Source organism: Ptychodera flava, chromosome 10 (genome assembly GCF_041260155.1).
Source record: "Ptychodera flava strain L36383 chromosome 10, AS_Pfla_20210202, whole genome shotgun sequence".
Lineage (NCBI taxonomy): Eukaryota > Metazoa > Hemichordata > Enteropneusta > Ptychoderidae > Ptychodera > Ptychodera flava.
The window spans coordinates 40978950-40996614 of record NC_091937.1 but is presented as its reverse complement, the minus strand read 5'-3'; the positions used below and the strand labels follow the sequence as shown (position 1 = coordinate 40996614).

The 17665-nt window shown below is 36.5% G+C and overlaps 1 protein-coding gene across 1 annotated transcript in view; it reads left to right on the top strand.

The window, feature by feature from the left end:
• Nucleotides 1–4770: 4770 nt before the first annotated feature.
• Nucleotides 4771–17665, top strand: part of LOC139142791 (WD and tetratricopeptide repeats protein 1-like) — a 354040-nt gene continuing 341145 nt past the window's right edge. The window contains exons 1-7 of the mRNA XM_070712959.1: nucleotides 4771–5488; nucleotides 6167–6250; nucleotides 8599–8645; nucleotides 12029–12140; nucleotides 14656–14843; nucleotides 15656–15792; nucleotides 16547–16714. Coding sequence (XP_070569060.1) covers nucleotides 5444–5488; nucleotides 6167–6250; nucleotides 8599–8645; nucleotides 12029–12140; nucleotides 14656–14843; nucleotides 15656–15792; nucleotides 16547–16714 — 781 coding nt within the window. The 5' untranslated portion in view covers nucleotides 4771–5443. The remainder of the gene's footprint in view (nucleotides 5489–6166; nucleotides 6251–8598; nucleotides 8646–12028; nucleotides 12141–14655; nucleotides 14844–15655; nucleotides 15793–16546; nucleotides 16715–17665) is intronic.

Here is a 17665-nt window from a genome sequence, read left to right as displayed (position 1 = left end):
ATATGATGACATCATTAAGGGCTGTATCACGTGTCTAGACTGTATCACGTGATTGTCTGACTGCACTTTCTCGCGGAATTGTCTTCAGTTGGGCATCCCAGACCACTGGGGCGGTGGTACTCACGCAAAATTTCGAAACATTTTTTTTCAACAAAAATACACCCTTATTTTCAGAAATGTGGGAGTAAATAAGACCAAAACCCCGCCTTATGTTACAAATCTACAAATCTACTAGCGGGACCTTGTTTGCACCACTGTACCAGATTTACCTTCATTACGGTGGGAAACAACATGGTACTTTTTGAAAAACAGTGTACACGGTGATATGATTGTTGCAAACAATCTCATTTTAAATGAAGCACTGGCATGGATGTACATCTAAGATTATTTACCAAGTTTTCACGGATCAAAAATACCCTTTTTCCTGTTTTCACGGACCATGATGATAAACAAATAAACCTCGCCCCTTTCCCGTGATTTTAGGAAAAAACACGGGTACTCCTCTTCCTGAGAGTGCCGCCACTTTGTACACCAGGGCTCCATACTCTAGAAAGCTAGGTCTAGAATAATTTTTGGTGTTAGCATTTTATGTCTGTTCCCCAAAAGGCCACGTATTACTATTTAGATTAAGGAAGAAACAACATTCAAATCAAGTCTGGGTAACGTCAGCAATATCAGTACATTCGAATTTAATGTCGTTCCTAATTTATGAAATCCGTGGTCTATTGTGGCTACATGTAGGTACACCGTAATGGCGGACATGGTTTGTCCGCCCGTACCGACCAACAAATGATTGTTGTTTATAAACCTCAACTTACTGGCGAAGTTGTTCAGTCCCCACATCGCCTAAGACAGCAAGAGTCCGTTGCTGTTTAGCTCTGCAAGAATCGTTGGCATTGTGTAAAGCTATATTTCAATATCGGTAGAGATAAGATTACTTTCTACAATATTTTAGTCTCTGTACTGTAAATAAGCCAACTTGTTTGTGTTCGTGTACACATTGTACGGAAGGCCCATACATTCTTAAATTTAACCATAGACCCTCGAGTTTCTCGAGGATCTATGATTTAACAAACCCCATATCTCTCGTCCCTGGGCCCTCGCGTATATCAAAAGGGAAATATAAATCTGACAATGAAAGAGAAACTATGAATTCATAAGAATGAAGAAGAAGATGATGTTTTCGGAGATACTGAAGAATTGAACTTTCAACGAATATTCAGGGCCGTAACCAGGGGGGGGGGGGCAACTGCTGTTCCCCTCCTCCTCGAAATTTTCCACCCTGCCAATTTAAGTAAGTTTATGTAAATTATTAAAATCCTAGCTAAGCTAGGTTCTGCCCCTCTGGCAATTTTGTCACACTACGACTCTGATATAGACAGTGAACGCACAAAAGGGCGTCTAACAAGCCGTATTTTACTCGAAAAATAGGCAATTCTATTAGTCTTAGCAAAATTGATGTTTGAAAAAGGAAATCACAACTGTTGTTAAGGCGGCGTTCACAAACAGAATCGAGGAAACTTTTATAGTCAAACGCTATGTGACTCTGAGAAGTTCAGACAATATGTACCGTGTTTACGAAACTTTCCTGTCTCTTAGAGAATGACATTTTCCCATGTCATGCAGTGTTTTATTGCGATGAACATTACCAAATTGATTTAGTAACTCGTCCGACATCAAAATACGCTATGTAAACTGAAACCTCATCTTTGGGTAATGAGTTTAAAATTTGTGCCCTAAACTTCAGCGATAGGATAGGAGGTTCCATTGACAGTTAGCTCACTTGATGCGAAAGTTGAGTTCCCCTCGATCCCGGGCCCATAATTTGCACAACATAAAATATGAAGCAAAGCCGAGTACATTTAGAGTGCAAAGTTTGCGTGAGTCCACTATGGGCCGAGAGGGGGTACAGTATTGTTATTATTTCATTGTTTTGGCATTATCCAGGTAATTTTTATGTAGATGAAGTAGAAAGCATCTGGGCCAAAATATTGGATTCATTATTAGTAATACTCTGAATGGATGACGTCATAAATTCACGTGCACTGTCCTCGACAAAGCTGGAATATAATTTTTGCAATGTACATTCGCACTATAAAAATGTTAATCGATACTTTTGAAGACTTTCATCAAATTGACATACTGACACGATTGGAACTATTTTGGGATAATTGGATGGTGAAGTAATGTTGATACAAATATTATCTCATCTGCTTTTCTTTTTACGTTACACGCTTGTTTTTATAAATAATTTGTATTATTGCAACATTAAACTATCTTGCACCTAAAACTTTTGAGAAATTTAAAGATTATGAAAATCCAATTAATCCAAATTAGTTTCAATAATCGTGTTTACTTTAGAACAATATGCTTTAGAAAGTATGAACATGGAGTCTATAAGATGATTCCGGACGGTTGACAAGTTATACGTGACATGTACTTCAAACGACTACATAAATGTCACATAATATGAATAAAGGAAAACAAAAGCAAAACAGTGCTAAACTCGCGTAAGATTTCTTAAATCGTAACATACCAATGTTTGAATAAAAGTAGATTTAAATTTTGAAAATTTCCATAATTTTTCTGCGAACTGATACACTGGGTCTACTTCCCAAAACATGTTCAGTAGTCCACTTTACAGCTCTGAATGGACCATATGACACCGAGGGGCTTTGAAAAATCCAAGAAGTTGCCGTCGAAAAAAAATCAACCACAGGTAGCAGTGAATAAAATATTGAATAAAAGTAGATTTAAATTTTGAAAATTTCCATAATTTTTCTGCGAACTGATACACTGGGTCTACTTCCCAAAACATGTTCAGTAGTCCACTTTACAGCTCTGAATGGACCATATGACACCGAGGGGCTTTGAAAAATCCAAGAAGTTGCCGTCGAAAAAAAATCAACCACAGGTAGCAGTGAATAAAATATTGCAAGCAGACATGAAGTAAACAAAACCGCGTGCACCGATAGTTACCTTTTGTCATTTTTTTTTTACTTTCAGCGTGTCCTTCGGCCAATCTATTTTCATAACATCTGATTTCATTGCATTTTCTCGGAAGGCCTTTGTGATTCATTATGATCAATATAACTCATACTTTACTTTGCCTGCATTTTATGCATCCAGTTTTTCAATTTGACAATAAATTAGGATTCATTATCTGTCGTACCTCTACGACAGTTTCTCTTCCCCACACCTTAAAGCATGCTGGAATGCTCATTATTCAACTTGTTCACATAGCCTGTGCTTGATATCTTATCAGTGTCCAATGTTAAATAAGTTAGGGCCAGGCCTATCAGCAGAATATTTTGTCATGAAATAGGGAGTTTTTGCACCTATCCCAAATCTCCCAGCTTTCAATGTCAAACGACTTCAAGAACAACATGCGCAATGCAACTGGACAAGGTTTAGAGAATGACATAAGTATTTCCCATTAAATAAACCTTAATATGCAATATTTAATGATTGATTTTGTCTTTCAAAGCTTTATCTGGGATACACCTATTTAAAATTTCAAAATAGAGGCCGCATTCTAAATTGATACCACACCAATACCCTGCCTTTGATTCCGTGAATCACACTAATGTTTGGCACTGTAGAAACCCGGAACGCTATTGCACAATATATATTTAATTTGCTATGTCTTGGCATGTATAAATAAAGGATGCAAAAAGGTTTCCCAATTAAAGCTGCGGCTTTTGATGAAATTTATTTCCATCATGGCTGTTCACTAATTGTCTCTGATGACAAGGCAATGCATAAAAAATCATTTTGTGTCTGATATAAATCTGAGTCTTCATGGAAAGTATGTTTATCTACCTTCATGGTGACGCCGTATTATTAAAGTGTACCGATGACTCCTGTTCGTCGTGAAAATAAACTGTCGTCAAGTGGTAGAAACACTTTACAAATGAATTATAGGAAGGTATAGACATTCTAAAAATGCCATAAAATGACTCAATTTGAATTTGTTATCTTCAAATTTTGCCCCCCCCCTCGAACGATTGGAGTACTTATATCCCCTCCCTCTACGCGTTGTGCAATCTTCCAACACCTTACTCGGTCCTAACGCTGGTCGCAAAACAGCGGTAGCGTCTTTTTTGCAGAAGTCCATGATCATGCTGACTTCTTTTGAAATCGCCATGTCCTCAATGTTTCATTACATTGCAGTGGATTCTATTCTCTCTCTCAAACTTCCTTGAGCAGATACTTGTATCGTACAGAAGTCAGCTTTGTGCAGATCAACATTTCTTTCTCGCTTTTGAAATGTCCTGTTTAATAAGGGAAATAATAAAACAACAAAAATCCGGGCAGTACTGGCAGTGAAGCACAAACAAATCTTGTGGGAGGGAAAATGAGAAAAAGTTTCTGAAATTTGCCGAGTTCAAGAAAATATTTGAAGTGAAGCGGGGAGAAAAACGGAATGCCCCTTATATCAATCTTCCAAGCCCCCAATAGGATTTGGACGCCGCGTAGACGGCCACTGTGTCAAGTGTGATCCACACTCGATCAGTGATTTTTCGAGCATTACTGAGCGGAAAGGAAGTAAAGCTCAACCCTGATGAAATACCAAAATGATCTATTAAAGATACGTACATTTCATAAATATTATATTTATATTATTGTTCTTTTATACTTTGTTGGCCTGTGTAGAACGTCCAAAACTTTTGGTGACTGGACTCCCCATGGGGCAGCAAAATTATTATCATGTCTTTTACATATTTTGAAACGACAACAATATAATTGAAACAACGATACAAATAACAAATCGGTTTCTTTAAGTTTTTTTCTATAAACAGAATTAACGAGATTACTAAGTACCCTGGAATGTAGTACCTCCATCAGCCCCTTGGTCATGGTGGTACCTGCATTAATTCGGAATTCGACGATTGGGCGAATTTGAATCAAAATTCGAATCCGAATCTAATGTAGATATTATGCCGTAAAAGGGTATGTTTCGAGATCGGCAAATTTATTCAACTGGATGTAAAAAATGATGTTTACATATATTTTGACATTACTTGTGAGATTCAAAAATATTTTAATGTGATTTGCATCGCAATATAGACAAAAGAATTGCCAAAAATTGCATTTTATACTTTTGGTGGATTCTACGACAAAAGGCGCCTGAAAATGTCATGCGCACATCTCTTGTAGAACTTACAGAGTCACCTGTCTTTAATTCGTTGCCGTAACATATTCGCAAAGTCCACTGAGCAGTTGCTCTAGCAACTTTATTTTGGATACATGGCAAATGTGCTTTTGAGTTAAGTAGAACTTATTATTGAAAGGCATAATACTTACCTGAGAAAACGATATTGCGTAAAGAATGGGCGTTTGCAGTTCGGTCGCAACACTTCCCGGCGTATGGGAATCACAACCAGTCGTATTTCGCACCTAATACCTGAGTCCAGTTTGACGTACGTGGAAATATTGGAATATGGCCGACAGTATCCTTAGAAGACTGAAGAACCGTGAAATTAATGTAAGGAAATTGTTTACTTTGAATCTTAATTTCTCTTTTCAGCGAGTGCAGTGGCACAAAGCCCGTGTTGTCAATGCCGAGAGACTGTGTTCGAAATGTGTACATTTTTTGAGGCAGGCTCCACTCGAGTTAAGACGTATTTAGTCGATCGTCGTCTTGCGGAGCTGGCTGTCGAAAGTATTTTCTAATAATCAATCCGTAAGAACTCGGGGAAGATAGATTTAGGGCATATCCAGTATTTTGTACGAATAAACAGGCGGTACAGTTGTTGCATTATGCGTTGCCTTTACTCAGTGTTGACTGGAAGCCATGAAGGTCAGAGGTCATACGGACCCAACCTCACCAATGTCATCAGTCTTTAGTAAATTTTACTTACGTCAGGCTGATGAGAACAGCAACTTTGCTTGTAGTACAGTGTCTAAAGTTTTCAGGAGTCCGATATACACAGTGTACAAGTTTTACCGGTCCATTAGACATGCCGACGCGCACTATCAAAATCTGTATTCAAATTTCAATGACATCTTGTCTTGTACTGGTACTTGTTGCTTCTAAGATACTGATTCCATTGAGATCGAGCGAATCTACCGTCATTGTGTCTTGTGTGAGCACTAAATATTGGTTTTTAAAATTGGAAAGTCAATTTGTTTCCCCTTGCTAATTTGGCCTGTTTTATTTCAGACCAAACCATGTTGTAAATTCCAGCGTGAGTTACACGTCAATGATTTTCTGCTGCCAAGATTGAACCTCGAAGCTGAATTGCAGGTAAGCAGTGTTTTCTTTGCATGTTCATTAAAACGGGCACTTGTGCCCTGTTCATCAAATTAGGGGCAGACTTGACATTTTAGGGGGCAGTCACTGTTGATTCACAGTTGTCACCCTCATATATATGGCTGTCTTTGCTTTGCTTTGTGCGCAATTTCTGCGCTATCATTAACTTTTCAAGGGCAGGCAATGGCTCGAAATGCGCAATTTGCGCAATCGCGCAGTTGAGAGAAAACCCTGGGTAGACTTGAAACAACATCAATACAGACATTACCAGAGTTCTTGTATACCGAGAAAATCTGTATTAATAGAGATTTTTGATAACAATGAGCTGACAAGTTTTGTCACCATATTCTTGACCGCAGAATGACGTCAGTACATGTAGGTGAAACGCGAGCGAGGTGAATAAGAGATCAGGTGATACTGATGAGAAAATGATTTATAAATAGTGTGAAAAAGTCAGAACTAAAAGATATGTCATTTATGTATGTTGAAACTTTGAATATCGGTTTGGTTGTAGAAAAAAATCAAAACTTCAATTATGTATTTGTTTTAACCACCCTGTGACACAAAAATGACCTAAGAACCCACAAGTACCCGGATGGCCCTAAGTCGAGAATTGGAGACTCTGGTAAACCACTGCAATCAGTAATCATGATCATTACTGTTGCATTATCATGGTCAAGTCACCAAATTGCCTTGATTTTCATTGTTACTTAGAGCATTGCTTTTACTGTGTTTCATCAGAGTATTGCCTCTTTTGTGTTGACAAAGATGACTTTATGTTTTGTTTTGTTTAATTTGATGCTAATGTTTCTTTGGTATCATGGGCACCTGTAATGAATGCCAGTGTAATAAGCAAATCAACCAGCTTGAACACATGGTCTGAAAATTTCTATAGATGACAAGCCTTGTGAATGTTTGTTGCAGTTGATATAAAAAATGACTTAACTTCAAAACAGATGATTTAACCAAACCAGCTACAAAAATGAGTGAGAGAAAAGTTTTTCCACTCTACCATCTTGATTGCAATCACCAGAGTGTTGGTTTAGAGACTATACAAAAATCTGCCTACTGGTGTTTCAAGAGAATTTACAAAGACATACTGAAAGATTCAACCATGTGGGGCTCTTCAGTGCTCTGCTTCCTCTGACCCTATCTGCTCTGCTACCTCTGACCCTATCTGCTCTGCTACCTCTGACCCTATCTGCTCTGCTACCTCTGACCCTATCTGCTCTGCTTCCTCTGACCCTATCTGCTCTGCTACCTCTGACCCTATCTGCTCTGCTACCTCTGACCCTCTCCAAAGAGGACATGGAGTGCTTGAGGCACCCCTCACAGCTTAATCTTTGAGTCTTGCAAAGACATGGACAAGTGGAAGCCCAGTCCAGGCTTTGGATATTATGCGGTGACTAGTCCCTTGGCTTGTAGAGCTTGCAAGGATTTAACTTAAACTACAGTGTGTCTTGTCGAAATTAGTATCATAGCCGAGTGACAACAGTATTGATGGCAATTGTAAGTGAAGCTTGGTACAAAATATAGCACCCTGTATGCACCATGAATTGCTGCCAGCAGAAATTTGGGCAAATCTTGTCATTTTGTACTTATGTTTTTTCAAGAAGTTTGGCCTTTGACATGTGATTTTTATTATCAACAAACTTTGTTCCACAATAAAAGAGGAGCTGTGATGTCATTGGAATCAGCCCTGTTGTATTTTGCTCTTTCCAGAGATACACTCCAACAAGTGACTTTATATACATATAAGAGACTACATTAAAAGCTAGTAAATTGAGAGAGCTGCGCAAGTCTTTTCACAAAACAGATAAAATCTTCCACTGATGCTCATTTTTTTGTGCAAGAAAATTATCAATAAGGCTGTGACATGGAAATGACAGACAGGCTATGACTCTTGATGTTATTCAAAGAACTGAGAAACAGGGAAACGTATTTGTACTGTGTCTTCAACTTCAAAATTTACGTCTCGGCTTTGATGTGATGTTAAAAGAAAATAGCTATAACTTTTTATGATATTTTCAGTATTTTTATTCAAGAAAAGACCTGCAATTTCTTCCTTATTTGAGAGTATTTTGAAATTTGAAATATTAGCCTTGTGAACAAAAGGTTTTGTGTACAATATGTGATGTTGGTGTTGAAAGATGAGTTCAAGCCTAGACTAAATTTCAGTTATCAGCAAGGACACTGGACAGCTGGACATTCAACACACATAGACTGTGGTGGAAGTAGTGCAAGAAACTACAGTGTAATAAGCAGAACAAAATAATGCAACAATACATCATATCCACCACCAGTAGGTCTTTAACATGAAAATTTGTTTTTCAATCCTACAGGGACATTCAGGCTGTGTCAACTGCTTGGAATGGAACCAGAAAGGAAAGTAAGTATATAGTTTGCATTTTCATCTGAACCTAATAATAATTGTTGATCAAAATAGCAACTTTTCATTTGTAGTAATTCCAAATATATTGGCAGTACATGTAATTTAGCATCAAATATAACTTTTCATTCCAAATGTATGGGCATGACATATAATTACTACCAAATATTATTTTTTTCTCATAATCCATATGGTAACTGAAGTATTTTCACCTGTTGCCATTCAATATACTTACAATATGCAGTAGATTGTTATGATATCCAAGGCATTCATAAGACTCTAAACTGGTCAACAAAATTTGTAATTTTTTTGTCTGCTTTTTAATTTGCTATTTCATAAATATTTTATAAATTTTATTACCAGTTTGATAAAAAGTTGCCAAAGGATTAAATCATTTCAGTATCACACCGTCAGAAAGGAAATCTTTACAGGAAGACATTTCTTCTTGCACCGGTCCTTGAAGGTCTTCATTCTATAAACAAAGGCAGAATACACCTATTATTTGATAAGCAGTCAGAGCATAAATATTTTGTATTTTTACTTAACACTTTGCACCCTGACCCCCTGGTACTCTATGATGTCATCAGACATTTATGTCCGAGCCGGGTTCAAAGCGTTAATATCTTGCAGGATTTTTAGTAAAACTATCAATAAGACTTTTGTGATGAAATTACAAACTGTTCCCTTTCAATATAAAGTTTAAAATTTGGGCAAATTTCTTCAGATCTGCACCATATCAGTGAATGTAATATGTACAATTGTCTTTGAGTTAAGACTCACTTGAGCAAGTGTCACGTCCATTTGCCGTAAATGACACTCTTCTTACAAACTAATCCCATCTTTATTCCTTAATACGTTGAGTACTCAGTTATTACACTTCATCATGTCTGTCTGGCTCACTGCCAGACTTTAAGATTACTCTGCGACCTTGCAGCTTAGAAACAAAACTTATTATTTATGAGGAAAATTCCATGACAAATATCGTCTTTCTTATTCTTAACAGTGTGATTCAATATCATTCAACTTTTCTTATCCGATTGCTGCAGCTCCATTGGCTGTAAATTTGGATATGTTATTCAGTATTTTGAACTTTGTGTAAAATATAGTATCTTGCCGTACTTCCTAAAATGTGTCATAATTGACGAGTGTTCACTTGTCAATTACATGAACATCTTTCATGTGTGTGTATACGGATGCAGTTTTATTGTGGGCAACTGACTTTTAGTCCAGACCAGAATCCATTTGTCAACAACAATATTGCAAATTGTATCATAAACAATCCATAGTGTATGCAAGGCTAATGCTGTCTATCTCAACACACTTGACAAGGAAGAATACAGAAATGTATTTGCTTTTAAGATCAAAACTATTTAAAATATGATGAAAAATACAGCTATTGCCTTCAAATATCTTGTCAAGAACAAAGGTTTCATCCCCTGTCGTACTGGTGAAAGATTAAAGGGGGGGGGGGGGGGGGGGGGGGGGCTGCACACAACACAGCATATTTTGCTCAAAAATCATGTTTTTGCAAATATTCATTCAATTTTAATTAATATGTTAACCCAAGATTGAAATGTTGGTGGGGTTCACCTTTTAGCTTGTCAAACAGTCGTAAATTTCGTGATTCAGAAGTGTTAATTTATGCAAATGAATGCAAATTACCCGATTTCCTGGCTTCTTTTTCCTCCCAATTTCTAAATTTCCATCCAAAGAATTTAACTCCACTCTGGCTGGGTCAAATTTTCTGAAATTTTCACATTATTTTCTTTAAATGCTCTTAAAAGAACGACTATTTTGTTTGGCAATAAACTTCTTACATTTTAAATAAGAATTTTACTAATCATGATTTTAATCACTTTTTTGAGTGTCAGTTTTTCAACCCTTGCCATTTTGAATGAGGATAGATAATGCAAAATAAAATAGTCGTTTTTTTCTACATATACTCTTCTTTCAAGTGAAATATTACATTTCAGAAAATAACATCAAGTTTTTGACTTAAATTAATTTTTATCATTAATACCAAAATGGAGGTTTTTTACCCTAAATATACACCCACTTCATCCTTTGAGTAAGCTACTGCTACCATACTAAACTTTAGAGTCTCTGCTTTTTGAAAATATATAGAATGAGGGGGTTTCCTTGTCATCTTTGATGAGAAATATTGCTTTGAAAAAAACTGTGTTGGCAACATGCAGCTCCACCTTAAGACTACAAGACTATTGCAATTGTATATGTTTATCAAACCATGTTAAGCGTAAGGGACTGTAGCTCTAACTTGTGATTCTGATTATTTTCAGTTTTATGAACTGAAACTTTCATAAAAGTGTTTTCCTTGAGCATTATGTGGCCAGTATTCAACATATCTTGAGGAAGTGTTTTGTTATTTGTTAAGAAAATGACTGAATGTGGAAATATTTTTCATACAACGTGATGGTCTTTATAGTTATGCATAGAATATTTATGGAGTGTTCTTGACACGTAATACTTGCTTTAACTACAGTTAAGTTTTGCTGCAGGTCACAAATATGTTTACAGTATTTCATGTTTATCACAGAATCTGTGAAACAAACTCCTCCTGCTTGTGTAGGAATACATCTGTATTCAACCTTTGACCCTATCTTCAATCCGTGTGAGACATGTATGTGTACATGTACAATGAAATAAAAATAGTGCCAGTTTTATAGTTTTCAGTGTATTGTAGGAAACAGATATAAAACTCAATGACAGTGAATACACTTAACAAGAGATGAATTGATGTAATAAAGAAAGAAATGTGCATTTTTACAGAAGTTACCCCATATGGAATAATGGTCCCTCCATCTGATAGACTACTTCCCATTCATCACCATGTGATGTATTCAGATTTAACTATTCCATGATGACCATGGGGTTTAATCCATACCAAGTTGGTGAATTTGTTAGGGAAACCTTGGTTTTGGCAATTTCTTTACCATTTCCCCCTGATCACATTCACTCCAATTAATATCATTATCTTTATTTAAAGTATCCTTAAAATGTATGTACATCGTTAGCGTGAATGTTTGTCTAAGATTTTTCTCATATTACAAGGAAACAAATGAAGGAAACAGTGTTAGCAAACATAATGATCTTACTGTGAAGGAAAGAGGAACAGTTCGATAATATTGTCACATGTGAGTTTAGTTTTGTAAACTTTACAACCTTGATTGTATTGTATACCGTGAAAGTGAAAGATAAGAACGATAAAAGTGTTCTGAAATTGGGAGGAAGATGATAAAACATCGGTGGTGTTCAGTCATTTCCTGGTTTTGTCCAGCCAACATTTTCATTTTCTATGAGTTAGTATTCGCAAGGAAGGCAGTACACTATTCTATTTTGTAATAATTCATCTTTTGTTCTTTCAGCCTACTAGCAAGTGGTTCAGATGATTTGAGTACGATTATCTGGGAACCTTTGAAACATAAACAAGTGTGTACAATAAGGACCGGTCACCATGGCAATATATTTTCAGTAAAGGTAGGATATTGATTGATGTTCTGATGTTTGTCATCAACATTTTGAAAACTCTGTTGAGTTGAACAAAAAATATGATATCACTGGATTTGGAATAATTTAATTACATTTTTAATCGAGCAATAACGTACCCCTTGGCTTTGCCTCTTACAATTTATCATGCAAAGTTTACTTGAGTCCATTGTAAACTGAGAATGGACACATTATTGCTGTCATTTTATAGTTTTGTCAATGCCAGTGAATTTGTAGATGAAGAAAAGATCTAGGGCCACAATGCTGGATAATCGGATACATTATCAGATATAATCTGAGGGTATGACATCACAAAATTCACTGTCAGTTGACAACTTTTGGGTATAATGAAATTATAAGTACAGTCAAGTATATCTGAATCAATTCATCACCACATTATTAATATTCTTAGATTAATTTATTTTAGAGTGTTTCCTCTTTCAGACGTCATAGAAGGAATTTCCTTGTTTTGTTTCTATGGCTCTTTTGCAATGTCTTTTTATGAAAATTTAATCTTTTCAATATCCAGTTTGCTTGGGGTATGTGTGTTGAGTAATCTGACAGTATTAAAAAATGATATTTTTCAAAAAAAGAGATTTCATAATCATAAATGACATACATGTATTATCAATATCCTTGTAATGCGATAGTAATGAAATCAAATAATTTAGTTTTGTCAGGCTGTCGCCTGTGTATTATTGTAACCTAATGCACTTTTTGCTAAACCAATTTCTGTTTAACAGCCATATTGATTGTCTACACTGGGAATACAGACTTTGAGGTCAAAGGTTATCACGGAAACATAATGTGAATAGTTGTAAATGATACAGAAACATGTGATTTGATTTGTTTATTTTCATGCTGCAGACTATAATGAAATTACTTTCAAACATGGTACTTCTGTTACATGATGGAATTTAAAACACCATGTAGGCTGTTACTCCCGCAGATCCAATTTCTGTAACAGATCTTCAAATTATGTTGTGCAGACATTTGTTGTGCTTGTACTCATTTCATAATACCTGTTGTTAGATTCTGTAAATATGTGATTGGAATATAGCCACCATTTAGCATGAATTTTAACTTGAAATTTTGATAATCTTTGCATCCTGCAAATTTATAACATTGCGTGTACTTGAAATGTCATAGTGTAAAACTAGTCAACATGTTTGAGAAGTAGAAACCCTTTGACATTGTTACATCAAAAGAGATAGAAATAATGGAGAAAAATGTGCACATTATTTCAAAAATTTTGCTTTCAATCTTATCAATGAAGATTCAGATCTGAATCAAAACTGAAAAACATTTATCAACAATTTGTTTTTTAATAGGCTTGTTTTCTGTATGAACTTTACAGGAAGAAAATTAATAGTTGATTGTATATTACTCCTTTCATTTTCTCTAACTTTCAAATTCATTTTACACAATATGGTGCTATTGAAGATTCATGGATGCAAAGCTTCAATTAGGATTGGCACTTTAACAAATTTTCTCTTAGGAACCCTTAGCTGTGCATTTCAGACCCTGTCCCTAATTGAGACCCTGTCCCTAATTGTAACCCTGACAACTCCCCAGGTTGCTAGCGAATTACCTAACGGTCCCCAGTTTGCTAGTGAAGTACCTAACAACTACCTTTGTTGCCAGTGAATTGCCTAACAATTCCCCAGGTTGCCAGTGAATTAAATGTACCTTACAACTCCCCAAGTTGGTAGCGAATTACCCCAACAACTCCCCTGGTAGCTTGTGAATTACATGTACCTAACGGTCCCCAGGTTGCTAGTGAATAACCCTAATAAGTACATAGGTTGGTAGTGAATTACTGAAAGAACTCCAAAGGTTGCTGGTGAATTACCCAAATGACTTCCCAGGCTGCTATGAATTGAATTAACCTAACACACCCCAGTTTTGCTGGTGAATTACCTAACAAGTGCTCAGGTTACTAGTGAATTACTGAAAGGACTCTCCAGGTTGCTGGTGAATTGCCCAGATGACTCCTTAGGTTGCTTTTCAATTACCCAAAGGACTTGCATCTGAGTTATGGCAAATGTTGTCTCTGTTCATTAAGCTTCACTCTCATCCCCAATGTTTGTAGTCACATAAAAATTTGCAAAAACCTATAACTTTTTCTGAAAATGTGTCTTGTCAATCTCAGGTGCAATTTACCTTGGACAAAGCATCACTTTATCAGACAGTCTTAAAATCTATCCAACAAGGAATGATCTCATTTTAAATTCAAATGAAAACACAAAAGTTACACTTTTTCTTAGACAATGATGGATGACATCTCCTTAACAATTGTTCATTATTTATCACGAATCAGTCAATATTATCAATATCTTATTTCATTTTGAATAAAACTGAGTATAGGGTTTTCGTACACCCAGTATGTGTCTACTCTTGTCCCGAAACATTAATGACTCCCTAGCTTACCACTTATTGATGCAAAATACTGCCTGCGTCCACAAACGTCAACCATAGTAAAAGTTCTTCCATCTTTGTTTTACAGTTTATGCCAGATACCAATGACCACATCATAGCGACTGCCGCAGCTGATTGTAAGGTCAGAGTTCATGACATTAATATTCGTGAGACAACGCAAGCCTTTAGTTGCCATGCTGGTAGGGTTAAAAGACTCGCTGTAGCCCCCAATGTGCCATACATGTTTTGGAGTGCAGGAGAAGATGGGACTGTCAGGTAAGATATGACAAAAACAGTGAATAGTAAATGTGTCCTCTGCGTCAGTGTAAAATGTACTGAAATGATCTTTATATGATCTGTAGATTTCTTCTTAACAATCATCGTATAGGAATTGTATTTTTTACCCCTCTGTTGTCATGTACGGGGTAATGCCTAAAGTTCAATGTAGAATAAGAAACTTAAATCCCTAAGTCCCCCCTTAAACTTCATTGACTTATATTGAACCTATTGCCGAACAGGTCACATCAATGTGTAAAATGTCAACACATGCACCATAAATGTAGCAAAATATAATTATAAATTCCGAGTGCAGCAGAGGCCAACAGCTTGCATTAAACAAGGGCAGGGGGGGTAGTGTACATGTTGAAAAAAAAATCGGGGCCGAACATGGAAGTGTGCAATTCTGCTGCTTTTTCAAAATATTCATTCTCCTGGCAATTTTTACCTCTTGAACCTTTGATGCTGCCCCTAAGTGTGGTACATGTTGAGTAACAATCAAACTGTGAGTAGACTCCTGTAGCAGTATTGCCCCTGACATAAGCATGGCAGTGAATATTACTTGTTTTCTCCAGTCTTTTTGGGTGACCTCAGTCCGGTTTATACACCTAGCCACCGTTGAGGGCAGTAGATATGGTTCAGCCTTCTATTCATTACATTGAACACCAAACGAAGAGATTAGAAATTAATACAACTTGATACATATTCAGTTTAAATTTGTGTATTTGAATTTAATTTGTAATTATAACAATTTATGGAATAATAACCAGAGAATGTGGTTTTTAATATTTAACATTTATTTGTGCCAACAGACAGTTTGACTTGAGGTCACCACATTCATGTAATGACCATTGTGGTAACGTACTCATCAATCTGAATACATACATCGGAAACCATGCTGAAGCGAAGTGTCTGACAATTAATCCACTGAGAACGGAAATGCTAGCAGGTAAGTTATCAAGACTGACATGTATAGCAGCTACAAGAATTAGCAAGTTCATATTAAATTCGAATACTGACTATACACATTACACTGAAGAAAATGTTAATCAGATTTAAGTTTGATGCTTGTAATCAGAATTTTTTACAATCAGGGTTGTAATAATAATGAAAACAAAATCAAATGAAGAACAATATGCTTGTGTGACACCAGTGATGTTAATCAGACATGACTCTGAAAAATCAATTTTTGAAGTTTGCAGACATCATTGACTTTGACCACACATACTGTACATGTAGACAGTTGTGCCAAAATTGTAGCTTGCACCATACATGTACACAGTAGAGGCGAGACTTCCTGTGCAAAAAATTTCTATAAAATTCTATGGAATATTGTTTTTCTGTAGAATTCTATGGAATAAACAAGATCTCATAGAATTATTCAAAAATGGTGCCAAAACTGTAAAAACTTACAGAAACTTCTATAGATATCTATAGAATATCTATAGCACTCCATAGAATTCTATATAGTCTTTCTTGTTAGGGTCATTTCTACTGTCTATGTTTACACTTGTCTGCTCCAAAGTTTAGAGATGTTTGACAATAACACATGTTCTTATACCCATAAGAACTAGTGTTACTTTAGCATGGTAATGCTTAAAGGGACAGCTTCAAGATTTATGGCCATAATATATTTCAATCTATATCAATATTAGACTTTATTCATACATGTTACCACACATGCTCCGCCAATCTTGTTGCAGTTGGTGCTAATGATCCATACGTGCGTGTCTATGATATCCGAATGCTAAGTCCACACCCTGTGAGGTTTTCCAGTGAGGAAAGGCTTGGAGCATCCTGGCATACTCCGGCACCGGATCCCGATCCAGATGGAGAAGTACCAAAAGGATGTGTGCAGTATTTTATAGCAGGTACTACATGTATATTGTTGGGTTTAACCCTTTCACCACCAAGGTTTGGCCCAAACCCATTGTTATCAGTGATAAGGATGGACCTGTTTACAGGGAACACTGGGTTTACCGTTTACATGGGGCTAATGTAGTGCTCCAGTGGGTGACTACTGGGTTGATGATCAGCTACAACAATACCAAATGATGGTTAACACTGGGTTTACAGTAGGTTTACACAGGGCTAATTAGTCCCCATGGACACCATCCGGGGGGACTTATAGGTTTGGTCATGTGCGTGCGTCCGTGCGTGCGTGTGTGCGGCCGTCCGTTCACGCAGATATCTCAGACATGCCCTAGTCAATTTCTTTCAAACTTTGCACAAGAATAGTACCCTACCCCATACAGATGCACGTCGATTTGTTTCACAATGCGATCAAATTTGGCCGTGTTAGAGGACTTTTTAGTTCACACCTCCATAGACTCCCATGTATAAGGCAGTTCGCCATAGACTCATTCATGTATAAGGCCAATAAAAATAAAAATTTAGTTTTTCATCGTATTCATATTGCAAAAAGGATGCACGGACACAGTTTTTAGTCCCCATGGATAAAGTCCAGGGGCTTATAGATCTGGTCATGTCCGTCCGTGAGTCAGTCCATCCGTTCACGCAGATATCTCAGACATTTTGACAAAATGTCACGTGACCTTAGTGACCTTTGACCTCAAATATACATATTTGTTCACAACTCAGTAACCACAAGTGCAACACCCTTCATATTTGGTATGATTGGACACCTTATAACACCACATATTGTATCTCATTAATTATGCACATATCTAATTTTGAGCGAGCCAATAGAGCTAGAGGTCTGATTTTTGGTATATAGGGATAACTTAGCAATACAATTTTTTGACAAAATGTCATGTGACCTCAATGACCTTTGACCTCAAATATACATATTTGACCATAAC